Genomic DNA, 19,688 nt, shown 5'->3' on the forward strand with positions numbered 1-19,688 from the left:
TAGGAGCAACCTGAGAAGATTCTCCTTCCTTGGTGTCGTGTGACCTAGCGACCGGTGGGAAATACTCGAGATCCGAAGAATTCGAGTCGCTGTCATTGTTGTGAAATGTATGCAGGAGCTCTTCCTCGGCATCTACAAGGGCCTGAGCTGCTACTTTCTCTCTGTCTACAACTAGCACCTGCTCCTAAGTGTGGAACATCGCACGCTGACCATGGCTTCTGTCAGAGGGTGCAGTAAATACACCCTGAAGTGAGTAGGAGACTGCTCATAGGTCTGTATAAACTCTGGGAATCGGATCGAGTGTGCAAGAAAATGTGATATGAAATGCGCACAGGGCTGCTACCTAGTCATAGTCATCCTTTCTACTATGACGTCCTCAATCTCACATAGGATCAAATTAACTACATCAAAATGCTGATGTGTGAGAATGGACAAGATCAACCACTGCTGTAGACTGGTGATCGCTTCTCCATATCCAATCCTCGGGAGGAGGCTGCATCTCAATGCCATATGTAATGCCTTTGCCTCAGGAGTCAACATATCTGGCACTCTAAGTGAACTTGGAACGAATGGCTGCCTGAAGATCAGTTGGATCTCATCCTTTATTAGGAATACTCCACCAACGAGAGGACGACAGGGTGGCTGAGCTCTCCTGAAGACCTAACGCCTTAAGAATGTTGTTCTTGTAGAGTCTCCAACTATCTCCCTAGAACATGAACTATATGAAGTTTCTCTCGAGTGCTATCCAAACTATGGCATAGAAGACTCTCACCAAATCCTCCACGTATCTGCTCACTCATAATAACATATTTGCAACTCCTAGAATGGCTTCAAAGTGGGCTCTCATATCAACTCCACCACCTGCTAGCTCCAAGTAATGCCAGTTGAGCTTCTTATGAATGCTCAAGCTGACCCTCCCCCTGAGATAAGAAGCACGTGAAAGCTCTCCTGGAGGATCGTCTAGAACCTAGGGCTGACCCCTCATCCCTCTACAGGGTGAACCACTCTCCAATAGACACAAAAAAGGGCTTCTTAATCCTCAGGGACTTGTAAGTGGTCAAGTCCAACAGACGGATCTCCCCATGAGGCTGTGACTGCTCTGTCGGCCCCTCCTCTAACTCTAGCTGAGGCTCTTGTTGAGCCCTCTTCTGGCTCTCTGACTGGCCAAACGGTGTTGAACCCAACCCTGCTGCCTGATGAGTACGGGTGAATCGACGAAGCATAGAAGCGTCTTCTCTGATCTGCAAGCCTCTCCGAGACACTGGGTCATCAGCGGCTGCAATCATCCGATCCCACTTCTTTTGTTCCTTAGTTTTCTTCTTCTTGGGCTGCTTGACGGCCTTGCCCTTGTCGTGGTGCTCATGACCCATCTAAGAGATCAAAGAAGAATATATGGATGAGCAAAAGATTTGGGTTTTTGAAATTTGAATGATTTTTGCCCGAATTTTGAATCCTAAGCATGATTTTGTGGAGAATTTTGATAATCATTCTAAGAATTCATGCTTGCGACTCTAATCAGGGAACAATTGCATGGGATTTTACTTTAATTGCAGCAATTTGACTCAAATTTGCTCAAAATTTGAATGAATTTGAGTGAAATTTGATTAAAAAAATGAGTTAGGGTTTGCGAACAAGAGGAAATCGTCGGAGGAGAGCCTCACCACGTCGAAGATGCTGAAATGATGACCGGTGGTGATCTAGGTGGCCGGCGATGGTGAGTTGCGGTCCGCGTGAGGGACATGCATATCTACGTGCGTGGAGCCAGTCCGCGCAACGGTGGTGACAGATCTCGTGTGACAGTGGTGCCGAATCCGTGCGGTGGCAGCGTCATCGGCTAGTCCCGCAAGGTGGTTGCTAGTTCAACGTAGCTGGGCGACATCCTCGTGCGGCGATACCTGCGATGGGGCTCGGCGACCTATGGCTCAGTCCTTGTCATGGCACATGCCGGCGATGGCTGGCTGGTGTTCAGCGTGGGCGCAGGATGTTGGGTAGTATAGGGGCTTCTGGCGAAAGTCTAACTTGGATCTTTCAATGTTGGTGGTGATGACGTTCTTGAGTGTCGTTATCCTTCCTGAAGGCATCACTAGGAGATCCCTATCTCCCCACCACCCCAAGAGGATCCTCCAGGTGAAAACCTCGACCTCTTTCGAGATCGGCAAATGACGGTGTCTTTGACGTCATGTCCTCCATGGAGGCAATGCCTTGGAGCCCTTGCCCTGCGCTTGCTGGGACTGGTGTTGAGATTGATGGCGATGAGGTTCGGGCCTAGGGTGATGATGAGGCTTCTGCTTCCTTGGAGTTGCGCTTCTTGCTTCATGGCGGGCGGCTAATAGGCTTGGGTTGATCGTGTTAGTGTGGGGTCAAAGCTGCTTCGTCGTTGGTGTGCGATGAAGCTTGGTAACGATGGCGCGCAATATGTTTTTCCTCAAGAATGTTTCGGTGGTAGCTGTGTGCGTGGGTGCAATAATAATGAGGCATAGACTGAGGTCCGTCGTGAGAAGTCGGAGGTACTGTGTCGCTATTTTGATGAGCTTGGCAACGATTACTTGTATCGAGCTCTGTCATATGTAGGGTCTTAGTGAGTGGTAGTATGCTATGGGTCTTCGTCGTGCGTTTGTAAGGTTTTCGGGTCTGATTTTCTTTATAAACTATGACCACTCTTTTCTTGTACAGTGAATTGTAGGTAATTTTCTGCAGTAAAAAAAAGAAGGAAAGAAGTACAATTGTTGAGACGCAGCCACCACAAACTGGGGGGAAAAGAACTACAGCGACCCAGGGCGCTTTCAAGAGACAAAAAGGCGTTCCATCGAACCTGCGATCCCCAGCATTGGACAGGCTTGTCCATGAAGCTATTTAAGAACAAGAAAATGACTGGAGACAATAAAGAGCACTCTCATGCATGGTGTAGCCACCGTAGTCACTGCCTCTGTTCTTCTGGAAGGAAAAAAAAACGAAAGTACTTTACAGTTCCCGTTTCCTGGCCAAGAAAACGTAACCCCAAACGTTTTCCATGGATATTCAAGTAGACGCAACCTGAGGAGTTCCTGTCTTTTTTTGTTCCATCCATTAGTCTTTCCGTGCGCTTGACCATCATCAATGGCGAGAACGATATGAAATCCGCCGATTTGGGAACGGCGAGAACGAATGAAGTGTTTTTAGTGACGACTGAAATCATGTATATGAATGAAGCAACGACAGCACCGAATCCTAGTCCCCTGGAGAGGATGGACCTTGCACATACACGCTCTTCCATCTGAATTTTCACATGATCAGGACAGAAAGAAAGCAATGAGAGCCAGCTTTCATGGTGTTGCTCGCTCACATTCAGTGGCGTTCATCGCCATCATGGCTCACCTGCTGAAGTTCCCTTTACTCCTGAAAGATTACCCTAGCTTCTTTCTGTTAAACCTCACGGCCATCATTGTCAATTCACTAGCTGTCTCGATCTACAGGCAGTGTAGAAAGTAGCATCAGCCCGTCACATGCTCTCCTTTCCTACCAGCACCTTCCATGGAAGTGATGACCAGAAACATCTTTACTAGGAGCCTAGGAACATGAACCGGATGGCACTCAGCCGCTACGAGTCGAATGTCTGGATGAAACATTAATCGATGGGGGCTCTCATGGTGCTATCACTTTCAGGTGTTGCATTGCATCCATTACACTTACCGGTGCCCATCGGTCGCCCTCATGGTGCCAACTTTCATCGGCATCATTGCCATTTCCTGAACTTCTCAAACTTTGTGTTCATGTTGAAAGATCAGCTCCTTTCGAATTTTTTTTGAAAGATCAGCGTTCTTTGATCTTTTTGCGCAAGCATGCTGAGGTTTCAACTTTCAAGCTATTTCAGAATGGAGTTTTTTAATATTATAATTTTGTGTGGAAATTTCAAAAATAATACAGAAATACCAAAATTTACAAAAATAATTCCTATTCACGGCCTGGTCTTGCGAAAAACGAGTTTTCGCGTCCTCATCATGTGAAATCTGGGTTTTCGCGGCTTGGAGGCTCAAAAAATTGTTTTTTGGGGTTTGAAAACTCGAAAATAAGTTGTTGCGGCTTGAGGGCGTGAAAATAGGTCTTCGCGTACTGAGGGCGTGGAAAAAGGTTGTTGCTGCCTGTGAGAGCGAAAAATGGCAATATAAGTATTATAGAACCCGATACAGAAGTTATATACGCTGATGAACATAAAGGCTTATGACAACAAACGTTGGCATGTACGGTACTCCTAAAGATTAACCTAATAGCATATCGCTACTAAACCTAACTTGTCTTAGTGAAAGAAAACATACCGGGTTATAATAGATGCTCTCTACTGAGTGCACATAGGATATTTGCCATTTCTCAAGGCATCGGGGCCCTCCGCCTTAGCGCGACGGGCCCTCTCCCGCTTCTTTTATCTCTCTGCTTAGCGTGCTTCAGCCGTGACGCACTCCTTTGCGGCGTTCCTAATGCGCTCCTCCTCCTGCAACTTCATCTGTAGTTCCTCCTGATGTCACTCATACTCGCAGCATTCGTAAGCTTTCCTCCTCCACCGCATCTTCATATCCACCCACTGCTTCTAGTGCTCATTTTGCTCTGTATCCAGCCATTGCATAAAGTCACGGATAGGTGGATGTTGGAGGGTTAACTCCTATCGCAGGGATCCTGAGGGACCCCTTTTTAGAGATTCGGCCGGGGGGATGATCCTGAATATGTTCGTCGGAGAAATAAATGGGTATGAATGCGATGGCCGGTGGGGTGGAATGATCTAATGCGGAAAGGAGTAAATGTGCTGGTGTTTAGACAGGTTCGGGCCGCATGGAGGCGTAACACCCTACTCCTGTATAGATACTATAAATGCCTTGAGAATGTCCCTCAAGAATGTTGCTGGTTACAAGAATGTCTATCTATCTTAGAGCTTGGGGCTCCTTGTTCTTCGGTCTGCGCTTCTCTTCGCTACCTCCAAAACTTCTCAGGGATAGTCTAACTTGTCGAGCTTGCTCAGGGGTTTCAATGCTTCACAAAGAGTAACTTCAAAAAAGACTTCTTTTTCTGCCCGTGCTGCCGACGGCTTTAAATACCTGCCGACAGTAGCGTGCCCCGAACGAGAGGGGGGGTACGAGTTCCGAGACACCATAAATGGAAAGGGCGTCATCATAGCCTCTGTGCGAAGTGACCGGTGGTGGAAAATACGTCCCACGCCCGGTCATCCGTCACCATAAATGCACTAGCAACGGGTACCGTGGAGAGGGCCCACCGGGCAGCCGCGGAGCGGCCCGGCGTGCCCGCCCTGTCTTGTTCTCCTGCCACAGTAGCGCGGCAGACGGAACGCCTCGGCCCTTACGACGTTATCCCGAGAAGGGCCGGATGGCACGGGATGGGACCCGTGCATTCAATGACCCCACGCCCTTCTGCCAGAATGTGGCAGGAACTGACACCGAGCGTGGTGGGAGCAGTTGGGGATGACAGGCCACGCGCGCTCTTTAAATGCGGCCTTGTGCCTTTGACTGACACCTCATCAGTAGGCCCCTCTAGGGCCACTGTCGGGGGCTCTCTGAGTCGTCGGGGAACCGAGTGCTCGGGGGTCACTGCTCACCTCCCCGAGCACTCTCTCCCGAGAATGCCCTTTCTTGATCCTCGGGGAACCGAGTGCTCGGGGGGCACTGTTCACCTCCCCGAGCACTCTCTCCCGGACACGCTTGTACGGATCCTCGGGGGACCGAGCGCTCGGGGGCCGCTGCACGCAGCCCCGAGCACTCTCTCCCGGAGCTTCCTTCTGTGGGTCCTCGGGATACTTGGGTGCCCAGGGGGGCACCGCTCGCGGCCCCAGGCACATTTCTCCAGGTACTTAGCTTTCCTGAACGTCGGGGGACTCAGCTGCTCAGGGGCCACCGTATACCTTCCAGAGCACTTTCTTCCCGGCACTTAGACTTCGTAGATCATCGAGGAACTTGGGTGCTCGGGGACCACCGACTGTGGCCCCGAGTGCCCTCTCCCGGGACTTAATCTTTTTTACGTCACGGAGAAGACTCCGCGAGATGGCGCCATGTGGCAGATTGCTGGCCTGGCCTCGGGATTCGGGGACCCCCGGTTCCTGATTCACCGACAGTGGAGGAGATTGGACAAATGAAATAAAAAGGGAGATTAGTAAGACAGTGTATGAAATTATATGGAAAGTGCCACATGAGTGATCTATGTCGCTATACCGGTGGGTACTCATACGGTTCATTTTGAGGCTTATCGTACTAGTAGTTGGCACACATGAAGAAGCTTAGGCCATAGGTGTAGGTGATGTCCTGGGACTCGTGAAGCCTACAAGGGTCGTCATAGAAGCATATTGGTGGTTCAACCCACTGGGGGATGAAAATCCCCTAATATTTTTTTGGGTGGGTTTGATGGAGCTGAGGAAAACATTGCAGTTGAGGGAGCTGAGGAAGGAGTGGTGTATCCAAGGATGAGGGTGGGGGTATTTATGGTGGCTGGGGGCTAATTTATGGACTGAGTGCATAGGCTTGACTGCGGGCTGGAGCATAGGATTCCCTGTGAAAGCTGAAAAGGTTGTGACATTTTTGCTTGGTGTGGTCATTTCATTATGAAAAAGTTCAGCATGAGTTATTGTTGCCTCTACAATGAGGCATGGAATCCTTCTGCAACGAGGGGTTACTGGATGCAGCGTAGTTGGTAGTGTGCGATCACATCTCTTACACCTATGGCATACGCTTCAATGATACCATCGATCGTCATACCACATGTGCCATGCTCGTGCATTCCCGTAGTTAAACTCGTCGCCTCATGAATCTCTCTCCCAGCATCAGACTGCGGTAGTCGAGAAATCATTACCACCAGTAGCTACGTGGATATAAAAACGATGAGAATTTGCACAGTTCACGTACCACAAAGTGCAGCGCCACGATCGGAATACGGAGCAGCAGTGGTAGCAGAGGGTCGAGGTGTCGGGTCGTCAACATGAAGGTGACGTGTGTGAGTCCGTGAAGTTACCACTGGAGGTACAACTAGTAACTATAGTCATCATAAGACACACTGTACTTGATCACGTCCTCAGGAGCATGGCTCCGCTGCTGTAACCAGTGCTACATCCTTTTGGTCAGGTCAGCTAAGCCCTTCTGTGGCCCCGTCGTCGAAAACCTATAATGTAGTTTCAATTAGACAATTGCAACAAACAAAATATGACGAGGTGTGTAACATTATAACTTACGAGTGCACTGTACTAGGAACACTGTCTCCCAACAAAACGGGGAACTCCTGGACCATCCAAACTGGCATATTACTCGATGCATGGTGTAGTCCTCGACGAATATGTCAAACACCAGCTTCTACCTCATCATCAAAAACGCCAGTCCCTGTAGCATAGGGCGGAGATCCCACATCCGGCTGATCGTCGGAGCACCAAGTCAGTGGTGTACGGCTCCCAAATGACCATCTCAGGTCGCAGGTGGTCAAACTGCTCTGCGAAAGCCTCGTACGCAAAACGAACTTGCACTCCCACCCACTATGGTTGCAAAATTATGGTGCATCTAAGTTAGAGAATGACTGTTACGGATACGAAATTTGCAATTAGTTTGAAGGACGTACCCATCGGCGTGTCCAAAGTGATCCCATCATTGTCTTGTTGATGTCGTCGCCGCCGTACATGTTTGAGGTGTAGTGCATAGGCAGCACAAGGGGTCGTCCATCCTGAAATCGCTCGAATGCCCACAGCTAAAGTAGTAGAGGCATTCCCATCAGAAGAGACCCTAGGTGTGTCTTCACGCATGCCTCGCACAAGTTGCAGTACGTGGCACCAAGAACTATGGAACCCCAAGACACCTGAGGAACATCGTTGTCATCGTCTGCATTAGCAATAGCCCGAGCATAGGCTATCCAACGTGCATCCACGGTGTTGCCATGGGTGGATGTGAACATCACCCAACCAAACAACCATAGCAGGTAAACCTTTAGGTGTCGAGCAAACTGAAAGTCCATGGGGTCCTCGGCCATTTCCTCCACCTACATAATATCATTGGTTGTTAGTAATAATAATAAATAGACAAACCAATTACAATTTTAAACTAATGAAGCAAATAAAATTTAGTACTAACCCTGAACTGCTCTAGCCACTGTTTCTTCGGCCCTTGCTTTTGATTCGCTGCAATTGGTAACACGTCCCCATCCAATGGCTCAGGTAGAACTCTCTGGAACCTCTCGAACACATTCTGCTGCCAACCAAGTGGAGTGACACAGGGGCTGATCGCTTCACTAGAAATCGAAAACCCAGTGAGCATGGAGATATCTTGCAACATGATTGTCATCTCCCCAAACACATGTGAAATGTGTGTGTCTCTGACCTCCATCGGTCCACCAAAGCCGAAATGAGGGACCGGTCAAACCGGAACCATGGTGACCAGGCCTCATGGCCATTGTCATTGTCACCCTCCACCACCTCATATAGCCCCGCGACCTCATCTGTGGCCTCCACCATCCGTACAAGAGGAAGAAGTCCCACGTGATCCAACCTGAAAGACATGAGTTGAGCTGTTAAGATACTTAATAAAATAATGCTGCAAGGAAACTTTACTATTTGTACAACCTACCGAACCACCAGGGGTCAAGTCGCCAGGCCCTCATAGGTGCACGCAGCGTCAACACATGAAGTAATGTAGTGCCACGTGTGTCCTATAAGAAGCTGCGGTGACGCTAGACTAAAGAATGGTCCAGAAGCTCGTATGGTGGCTCCATCGCTACAAATAAAACACGGATGTTATACCAAGGATGTTACACGAATAATACATGATGCGGAAAACACATTAAAATTTGCAAACATACATTATAACAATTACGAACAAATTATCGCATAGTTCTTACATCACGAAAATAAGTAATACACAAATAATACAATTTAGTTCTCACATCATGTACAAGTAATACACAACTAATACAACTTAGTTCTCACATCACATACACACAACTAATACAACATAGTTCTCACATCACGAACATCAATAGTACACTTAATTCCTATATAGCTTATCCCTTGTGGTCCGGCCCGTGTCCGTGCATTGCTTGTCCTCCACAGACACCTCTCCCACGTCGTGCACTGGTAGATGGCCCTGCTCTGGCATCGTCGCAATTAGCCTGTGGGCAACCATTTGCTTTGTGATCCAACTCATCACACTCAGTACACCTCCTCAAAAGGTCCGCCAACCTCAACTGCATCCATGTTGTTGCGAATACATGTAGCCTACGACTGACCACCTTTCCCATGTGGATGTCTAAATAGCATCATAGGGGGTAGACATATCAACATACCTCTATCATAAACTGTGAAGTCACCATATACACTAAATCGACGAAACTCCCCAGTCCATGTCTGCACCACATTTTTCTTCAAGTAGAATTGTGACACATATAGTGTGGTTCCCGCACCCACTTGTGGCAATGCAGCCAACATATGAGCATAGAGGATATGGAAAAGCTTCGGTGTATTGCAAGTGCATTTGCACCATCCATTAAAAACTTATCCTAGGTTCACCTCATGAGTAACAATTCTAGTATCACTCCGCACCCCTCCTTTTGATCTCAAGGTTATCTCAAAATGGTGCTCATTGATGTCCATGCTACAAACCATGTGTTGCACTGCCTTCTCGTTCTTCTTTTGCAAGTATTTCATCATTCGGCTAGCATACGATATATGCATTGTTGTATAGTGAATAGCAGCAGCAACATGTCTCTTTTGGTAGTACCCGATAAAGTCGTATAACATTCCCTCAACAATTGCAACAAGAGGGAGTCCACACAACCCTCTAATAACCCAATTGTCAACCTCTGCTATGTTGATCGTCATGACGCCATACCTACTGAAATGCAAAAAAATATTCATCAATTTTCAAACATACTAGTTCGTACTCCACATCAAAATAACTTACGAACAACATGTACCTAGCACCTCCAGTGTCGTATAGCTCTGCCTCAATCCAGTGTGAGAAACATTTGATGTTTCTTGATGACCTTCTTCTCATATTAGGAGAGTCAATGCCTACTCAAGAGGTGGCTGCGCCTTCGGTATAGTGTCATCATCAGTAGACGACTTCTAATTCCTCTCATGGACGTGCGTCCTTGTGCACTTATCAAATTCCTTCCACAAAGCATAAAACTTGCGACTTTGGTTTTGACTACACAACCTCTTAAACATATCCATCAATACCTTGTTCTTGAATTTCTTATAGAAATTTGCTCCCATGTGACGCATACACCACCGGTTCTGCAGGTCAGGCCATGGGAATGGCTTACTTGAATTTTCTTGTAGTGTATTTATAGCAGATAAGATCCTAGCATGCCGGTCGTGTATAATGCAAACATTTGGCCGATCATAGAAAATCCTAGCCTTAAGGTGCCTAAAAAACTAGAGCCAGCTCAGCCTGCTCTCACCCTCCACAAACGCAAATGCTAAAGGAAGTATCTGGTTATTCGCATCAACACCAATTGCAGTGAGAATCTGGCCTTTGTACTTCCTAGTCAAGAATGTGCAATCCACACAAAGCAAAGGACGACAATGCTGGAATGATTGAATACACTGACCCAAAGAAAAGAAAGCATGTTGGAAAACCTTGGCCTAGTTTCCATCAAAATCAGTCTCCTTGAAAGCGGTGTATGTGCCAAGATTCCTTTCCTTCATAATTTCAAGAACACGAGGAAGGTTGCAATAAGAAGCCTCAAAAGTACCCCAGTGCTTCTCCAAGGCTTTCTGCTTCGCACGCCAAGCATTTTTATAAATAATATCATATTTGAATTGTTGTAATATGGATCGTTGGATGAAAGAGCATTTCTTGTCCCGCTTCTAAATAATCTCAATGAATAATTCATTTGCAACTAGTGAAGCAGTGAGGTTACAGTCCTTCCGACCTATGTTTTCCAGCTTACAATTGTGTTCAGCCACTCTAGAGGCTACCCAATAGGTCGCATGCTTTGGCTTGTATGCATGAACATAAAAGCTGCATCTAGGAGTTATGCACTTCACATTGTGCTTTTCTAGGGTCGACATAGTAACTCATACCTTCTTGTGTAATGTCACTGCCCACCGTGCCACTGCATACTTTATTTCAGGACGATTGGAAAAGACCTGATTTAGGTGAACCATAGTTGATTCATACTCCCAATGGGAATCATGGTTTTCTATAACTTGCATCTTCACTTTCTCATGCAAGTTCCATTGATATGGGATGGTAGCTTTAGAGGACGCATCATCGTTGTCGTCATCACTGTTGTTGTTGTCATCATCCTCCCATTTGCATATTGCAGTAAAGATTGTTCCTTGTGTACCACATTACGGTCCACATTCTCAAGATCAATAATAATTTCTTTAATTTCCTCCTCCGCATCAGCCTGACCCTCAACCTCTATCGCTTGCCTATGCACAACAACATCTTCCTTAGCCTTATGCCGCTACTCAACTTCTTCCCTTGCCACTGCATTCCCCCGCCTATCCACTACTTCTGCAAGTGTCGCTGCACTGCTACCGTCATACGCTTCTCTTGGACAAGCCTGCACTAGTATATTAAACTTAGCCTCATGACGTCGGCACCACTCCAACTATTGCAACAACTTCTCCGTCCGACTCACCTGTTTCAACTCCCAACAAACTAGATCAAACGTACGAGTCCACATGCAATACACCATAACGGAATAAATGTTAGAGTCTAACTGAAAATATTGGGTGAACCATATTCTCATCTCCTTCATCCTTGTACCCTTAGGGTTTTGGGTGCTCAATGGTAGTAAACAGAAAATTGCTCAAATCAACACCCGATGGACCTTTACGGATTTGGTCATTTCCATATAAAACTCTAAGAGTTATAGTATTTAACATAACTGTTACCTAAAATAAATATATCAAATAAATTACCAAGTTAATTTCATGTGACTAACATCAAATGTAGCAAACAATAACTACATTTCTAAAGCTATATTACAAAGATAAATATTACGTAAAAAATATTTACTTTACTCTAAGACCTATAGTACTCAAGACATATCTATGGCATGATATAATTTTAAATGCAATGAAATTATTCTCAGCCTAAATACGTAAGTTACTGTGTATTAAAAAACTGTACAAAACCTAACTAAACTTAGAACAAATATCCCAAATAAAATTATATGTTACATCTATCTAATATGTATAACGTCCAACAAATACTTCAAATTAAATTGCACATCTATAATACCATTATTACTTCTATAATTAACTTCCCCACTCATATATCCAAAAGTAAATATTGCATACGTATAATAATTACAACATAATTTTATTATTTCTATGGACATCTACAACTATCAAATACCTCAAATTAAATTGTACACCTATGATAGCATTACAAAATCTGTATTTTATTTCCTGACTCATCTATCCTATAGTAAATATTGCATCTGTCTAATAATTATAACCTAATATTAATTATTTCACACCGATGCTACAATTTCTACAATAAAACTACATTTTCTAAACTATTTTCTAACTCTATTTTTACATCGCACTATAATTTCTACAAATAAACTAAAGTTTCTAAACTACACTAATATTACATTTAAATTTTCTAAACTACTTTACATTATTTATACAAACAAGAAAAACATAAAAAAAAGTTCACCTTCCAATAAAGATGTTTCTCCTTCCTCCTCCTCTCCTCCTCTCCTCCGGCCCCTCTCCCTCCTTCTCTTTCCTCTCCTTTCTCCTTCCTCCTTCTTCCCCTCCTTCTTCCTCGCTCTTTTCTCTCTCAATCCACTCGGCTGAATGCAAATCGCACAAAACGCAAATGACACTGAGAGGAGAGGGGCCACGCGTATAAGGGCAAAGAGTTTTCACGCCTCAGGACACCAAAACCTCCGGTTTTCAAGCGCCAAGCCCGTGACAACTCTGACATGTCAGTATTTTTAGCGTGCCGAGGCTGAGACAACCTATTTTCGCGCTCTCAGGCCGCGACAACTAATTTTCGCACTTTCAGACTGTGAAATCACCTTACTGCGCCCACATGGGGATTCCACAGGAGTTTTCGAATATCTAGACCGTGAAAACCCAGATTTCACATGATGAGGCCGTGAAAACCTAGATTTCACGTGCTGAGGACACGAAAACTCGTTTTTCGCAGAAACATGCCTCGAATAGGTATTATTTTTGTAAATTTTGGTATTTCTGTATTATTTTTGAAATTTCCATACAAAATTATAATATTAAAAAAACCTCTTTCAGAATGTACTGATATAACATTGCTACGAGTTCTTCCTTTCGTTTCACACTCTACATGTCCAAGAATATGCAAGGTTGCAGCACTAGGAGCAAATTTACATACAAGAACACACGCCGAGACACAATTCCTTCAACTTCTTTAGACAATTGCCGAGCCTCGGATACAGAAGAAACAGGGACCAAAACCGTAAGAACACCACGCTTATCGCAGCTTCAAACCGCTATCAGCAGGAGGCAAATACATCAAACACATTCACACAGTTACAGTACAAAACCCCTTGCAGTAGCAGGAACCAGCAACTTGCTTCAGAGTTGCATTGCATTGCAAATGAAACATCCATTCATCATGAGAAGGTCTCTGGCAGAGGTTGGCCTTGCAGGAAGGCCCTGAAGAGCACGAGCGACCGCCCGGGCTGCGAGAACGGTGCCTCGTGTGAGGCTCCCCTGATGGTGGCGAAGGACAGCGTGCCACCACCGTACACCTGAGTCCATCCTCCAACCTGCAGATGCAGATCATGAACTCGGTAATGAAATGTCACAATGTTCTTCGGTTTGCAGCTAGATGCGTGATCAGTTTGTGCTGTCACCTGCTGCCCTTCGAACCAAACCCGGTACGGGGTGGTCGTCTTGAGGCCCATATCTCGCGCCAAGTTCTGGACCAGCGTCCTGCTCCCCGTTAGCGGGATCACTGAATCCTGATCGCCACTGCAAATTTTCAAGGAAAAATTGTAAAGTGATTCCCAAAGTTCAGAGGACCATCCAAAAGAAAAGGTTCAGGTGCAAATGGTTTAAACCTGATGCAAAGTGGTGCTAAGTCATAGAGTAGCTTTTCCCATCCTTTTTTCAATTTATTCACATGTAAAGTTGATGCATATCGAATACTAGTGCAGCAGTGTTGATGCTGAGAGATTCTTGAACTTTTTGTTTCCTCAAAATTCATAGGTCCCACGTACAAAGTTCAGGTATTTTTGTACATTGTTAAAGGTGAAAAAGTAGAGAGGTTTAGGACTTGTATTTAGATTCAGTTTTCCAATTCTTTTGTTCTTCCCTCTGAAGAGATTCTTGAACTATATGATTTGTACGACACTTATTTAAAAGAACTTCGAATCTTAATCTTTTTCATACCTGTAAACTAGCACCCGGATGCCGGACTTGACTAACGATCCGACAATGTCGATGGTCGGTATCTGCAAGTTGAGCAGCTCGTACTCAAGAACACTGGTAGAAACAGCAGTTAGCCCTGTTCCGACAGTAAATGGAAGCAAAACTGTCCTAGAACACATTATATTTCCAACTTTTTCCAGCTGCAAATCAATAGGTACCTGCTGCACACCGCCCACTTGTCGACGCCGACGAGCCTCGCGTGCAGCGCCGCCTGCACGTCCTTCTGGTTCAGGTACCTCACCGTCTCGTCCTCCACACAGACGTCGATCCGCTGCCCGACCTGCTGCTGCACGAGCACAACACCGTCCACTTCAGAGTTCAGTCAAGAGAGGTCGCAGCTGAATTCAGGAACAACGGTGAGCAATCGATGGAGATACGTACGTGCGGCGTGAGGATCTTGGACTGGGAGAGCACGGAGGAGAGGCAGACGTCGAGGGTGACGTCGTACTTGTCGACGAAGCGGCTGGTCTCGCGGGTGACCTGGTTCATCACCCTAGCGCAGAGCGGCGACAGCGAGCCGCCGTAGTATTCGGAGACGTAGCGGGAGTAGTTGCAGACGGAGGTGAAGACGCGGTAGGTGGCGTCGGAGATGAGGCCGTGCGACCAGAAGTACTCGGCGCGGGAGTTGAAGTCCGTCGTGAACTCCAGCACCGGGTTGCCCAGCTGATCAGGTGTCAGAAGACCAAGCATGTCAGTGTAATTTGAAGTCAGAACAAGAAATAAACTGATGCAGCAGCAGCAGCAGCAGCAGCATCAGAGTTTCAGATTCAATTATTTTGTTAAAAAAAACTATAAGAAGTTTCAGATTCAGTTTGCTTACAGCAATGCCTTTGAGGTTGAAGATCCTGTCCTTCTTGTTGAACTCGACCGTGGCCTCGGCGAGCTGTGGGATGTAATGCCCTGATTTGCAATCCAGAAAAGAACACGTTTAACCAAAACAAAAACGATGGAAAATCAATGAGATGCTGTATATGTGTATACCTGCGTAGCTTTCTCCGGCAATGTAGAGCTCTCTGCCCTTGTACTGTGGGAACTTTTCGAGCCACCTTTGCAGGAACACCATATTGTCCATTGCTTCATTCGTTCAGTGGAGAGAGGAAAAAGTTAGATGGAGCTCATGATCACTCCCAGTCACATGCATAGCTATCAGCCAAAATAAAGAGCATGCCTTCTTACATGTTTGTGCTACTTTTGTATTTTTCTTCAACGAGAAAATTGCTACTTTCGTGATGCTTATTCAGAGAAACAAAAATAGAAATGTTAATGCAGCACTTATTCTTTGTTCCATACAAAAGATGTATATGCAAAGATGCAATCTAACACACATGAACAGTACACTAGTCAAGAATAGCATCATCAGAAACAGAGGCAAAGAATCCAAAAGGGGAAAAAATAACATAAACCATGAAAATTCAGTACCTGTCATCTTGTCATCCACACCCTGGTAGTAAGCAGCATCAGCAGAGTAGGAGTACCCAACACCAGCCGGTGTCTCCAGGTAAATCACATTGGCCTCTGCATTTTTTTCAGCAGCAAAATCACACCACCACCACAACCCAGAACAAAGACATGTGCAACTTTCTTGGGCCAGCAAAAGGGTCAAGAATTGGAACTAGCAGCATGCAAAGTTTGCAGGAAAAAGGCAGAGAGGATGCACTCATGGCCTCACACACACTCACCTTTGTTCCAGCTGTACTCATTCTTCACCAGCACCTGCCCACTAGGCCTGAAGGGGCCGTTCTCTGAGAAGGCCCCTACACCAAGGGAAGAGCACCCAGGCCCTGCAAAACCATTCAACCAAAGGAATCTCAAAAAGAGCAAGGAAGGAGAAGTAGATGACAAAAATTGGGATCAAGGATTTCAGGAGCAAAACAGGGGAAAACACAAATTTAGCAAATAAAAACTGTGAACCACATTAAGCGAGTTTTGGTTGAGAATAGTTCCAATGAAAGAAGAAGCTACAAAATGCAGACCAGGTAGAGGTAGAGTAGCAATGAACTGGATTACATATAGGAGGGAAAGTTAGTAGTTAGAACACTAAGAAATCAAAAGAATTCCAAACAGAGCAGCAAGAAACTGCACCCAAGTCGCAAAATGAGTCGATTCTGCATCCAGATTTCAGCCAAAACTCACCTCCATTGAGCCAGAGGACAACGGGCTTTGTGGCAGGATCAACCTCTGCCTCCACAAAGTAGTAGAAGAGAGCCCTCTTGCCCTTCTCATCCACAACAATGTAGCCTGAGTACTGCTCAAAGCTCACCTCAGGCTGCCCAGGGAGCCTCCTGATCCTGTCTGCACCTCCATTGCAAGAACCCAGACTGCACAGTGCAGCAATGAGCACAAGTACCAAGGCCAATGGCCTGTTGGAGAATACTGGAGCTGGCATTGCCTTCAAGGGAGCGATAGAGCTAGAGAGAGAGAGAGAGAGATACTGGAGCAGGAGAGGAGGGATTGGATGGTGAGGAAGGCAAGAGTCAAGTGTGCTCTTTTGCCTTGAGAGGAGAAATAAAAATATTTCAAAAGATGAATGATTCAGTGGGAGGAGGGGGAGAGTGGCAGTGGAAGATGCAGCAAAGCCACACTGCTTGGAGCACTAGAATATATAGCAGGGGGAAAGGGAATAAAAGGTACATTTTGTTAGGACTGCTGGTGTGTTGGTCAGTCTTTGCTAAATAAATATATTTGTTCTCAGGATCAGCATTGAAGTAATAGTAGTTAACTGTTTCTGAAAGTCGATTGGTTTCAACGTTCAACAGCTACTCATGAATGGCAAGAATTAGAAGTATGATGTTCAGACTTCAGTTTGTACTTACATCTTCTTGTCAAACTAGCACTAGCATTAGTTCTACAAAAGTTAGCCTTGGCATTTCTGATTACATTGTAGATGATCCGTGTGAGGCACAAAGTACTAGCAAGGTTTGTTGTGAGCTATAGTCCGTACATTAGCTGTAAGATGCTGCAACTGCATGTGCATAATTTGAGAAACAAGGCACTAACAAAATAGTAGGTAGAAACAGAACAAAGTACTAAGTGTTAGTATCAAATTTAAGCTAAAATTCTTCATGTCCAGCCAGTAGAGATAATTGTCCATCTGTGTGCACATTGATCCACCCAGTGATGAAACATTAAGAATTATATTGGAAAGATAAATCTGAAATGAATAGTTTAGTGGGCCACACGACATGAGAGAGAGAGGAGAAGAGAGACAAGATGGACCAAGGGCAAAAGCCTTTGCTGGATTACAGAAAGTAGGCTTTTTAGCTAGGGCTTCCACAGTAACTTCTGTTCATACTGCTGCCGTGTGCAGGAATAGTGGGCACTGCTCCCCACATCTCAGTGTCATGACTCACAAGCAACAGGTCAAGGTGACAATTTGTTTTCTACCACTTTTTTGTTTTTTAAAATATTCCTCTTCGCAAGAAAAAGAATACTATATTAGTACAGTAGCATTATAGTATAAGCTTCGTACAGTTACAAGAAATAGGTCCAGGAGGCCAGCTTTTTTTCTTTTCATGAAAAGATGAAAATGCATTTGGATGTTATGATCTCTAGTCTGCTTCCAATGCAGGTGTGTTGGTACTTGTAATGTGTCACTTACCTGCAAGTCTTTTGACGAAAGAGCAGAAAGTTGCTCATTCATTATCCTAAGAAGAAGCAAAGAATAAAAAGCTACGAGGGAGTGAAACAAAATACAACACCACACATGAGAAGATTTACCGAGACCGTCTAAACTAAACTAAGCACCATAATATTACCATATTATTGACAGAGCTCATCGCGTGTCATCGCTGCCAAGCTCGTCGCTATACGACAAAATAGCTCTAACTTCACCACAGCAGGCCACAGCCTTTGCCTCGATATCATTTCACCTCACGCACACAATCCCCAAAGAACAAATCTACCTCACGTCATCATTGCCAAGCTCATCGCACACCCACGACGTAGCAGCTTCGACTTCCCCCCGCCATGGAGTGCAGCTCCAAGGAGACAAAAAGCCTCGTCATGTGATCCGAACGAACCACTGCATCACCCTGTGAGGCTCGCAGACCCCAAGGTGACCCCAAGGCGCCGAACTAGCACCACAGCCAGACGGGAGCTCTGACTTCATCGAAAGGTGTCATCATTGCCACCAATTTGCTTCAATGCCGGCAAACATCCAACATTAGAAAGAACTCCAAAGCAACGTCTCCAAGTCGTCGCCTGATTCAGCAAGCCAAATATGGATTTTCACTTGAAGAACTCTCCAAAAGGGTGGGCCAAGCAGGGCCACCTCGGCAACGCCGAAGAGTGCCGTCGTTGCCTGAAGGTTTTCACCCAGAACACTCGTACCTCCCTACCGCACGTGTTGTATGCACGCCAGATCGGCATCGTCGGACACTCACTTCGGGATGCTCTGGTCCTCAGCGCATGAAACCAGGCTGTTGCCGCCGCCCATCCTGCGGCGAGCCACCACGCAGGCCGTGGACACAACACCTACTACCACGCCGGATCTAGCCACAAGGACCAACGATGGTCACCACATCAGGCACCATGGTAGCAGCGCGCCCATGTAGCAGGCACCAGAGCGGAGTGTGCTAGAAGGTGTTCCCATCGTACCAGACGCCTGGTGGCCACCGAGCCAGCAGCTTCAACTCAAGCCTCCCTACCAGCGTGCACCTCTCCCTCAACACCGAGACCAAAGCGCCCCAGCGGCGCACACATCACTTTCAATAATGAAGTGAGCAACACACAGCAGAGCCGCGCAAGCCACACCCGACGCGCCACCAGAGACCGAAGCACGAGAACACACAGCTCCGCACCACCATGCGTGGAAGCCGACCGGCCACACAGATCCGGCCACCATAGACCTGGATCCGGTCACCCGCGTGTAGCAAGAAGATCATGCCACCGAAGCACGAGTCATGAGCGGGATCTCACGGAGAGCCAGCCAACCGCGCAATCGACCACCACCGAGTTGCATCCGGTCAATCATGCATAACCGTGGATCTGGCCAACCTCACCTCCCGTGGATGCAGGAAGCAACACTCTGATTGGCTATGGTCTCTTCAGTGGGCTCATACAGCCCACGCGACACTACGATTTAGCCCTGTCGCCACCATTCTCGTAGCTGCACAGGCTTTTGGCAGCCTGCTCAGGCGGCGGCGAGGAGAGAGAGAGAAAGGAGAGAGGTGACAGTGGGGGTATAGGGCCGCTCGTGCCGCTCTAGGGAGCGACCAATGCCTTAACACATTTTAAAATTTAATTCGGAGGTTGTATTAGCTGCCATCGAAAGATTGGCCTAAATTGTGGATTGAAGCAACTG

The 19,688-nt window shown here is 46.3% G+C and overlaps 1 protein-coding gene across 1 annotated transcript; it reads right to left on the reverse strand.

Annotated features, from left to right (window-relative positions):
* Positions 1-13,316: 13,316 nt before the first annotated feature.
* LOC133899997 (serine carboxypeptidase-like 45) lies at positions 13,317-16,993 on the reverse strand. The gene is made up of 10 exons (XM_062341062.1): positions 16,520-16,993; positions 16,066-16,167; positions 15,806-15,901; positions 15,368-15,460; positions 15,207-15,286; positions 14,768-15,049; positions 14,545-14,672; positions 14,348-14,440; positions 13,810-13,927; positions 13,317-13,722 (listed from the first exon to the last, which is right to left on the reverse strand). The coding sequence occupies exons 1-10, from the start codon at positions 16,770-16,772 to the stop codon at positions 13,567-13,569; spliced, it is 1,401 nt and encodes a 466-aa protein (XP_062197046.1). The 5' UTR covers positions 16,773-16,993; the 3' UTR covers positions 13,317-13,566.
* Between the last annotated feature and the right edge of the window lie 2,695 nt (positions 16,994-19,688).

The sequence above is a fragment of the Phragmites australis genome, chromosome 19 (assembly GCF_958298935.1).
Source record: "Phragmites australis chromosome 19, lpPhrAust1.1, whole genome shotgun sequence".
NCBI lineage: Eukaryota > Viridiplantae > Streptophyta > Magnoliopsida > Poales > Poaceae > Phragmites > Phragmites australis.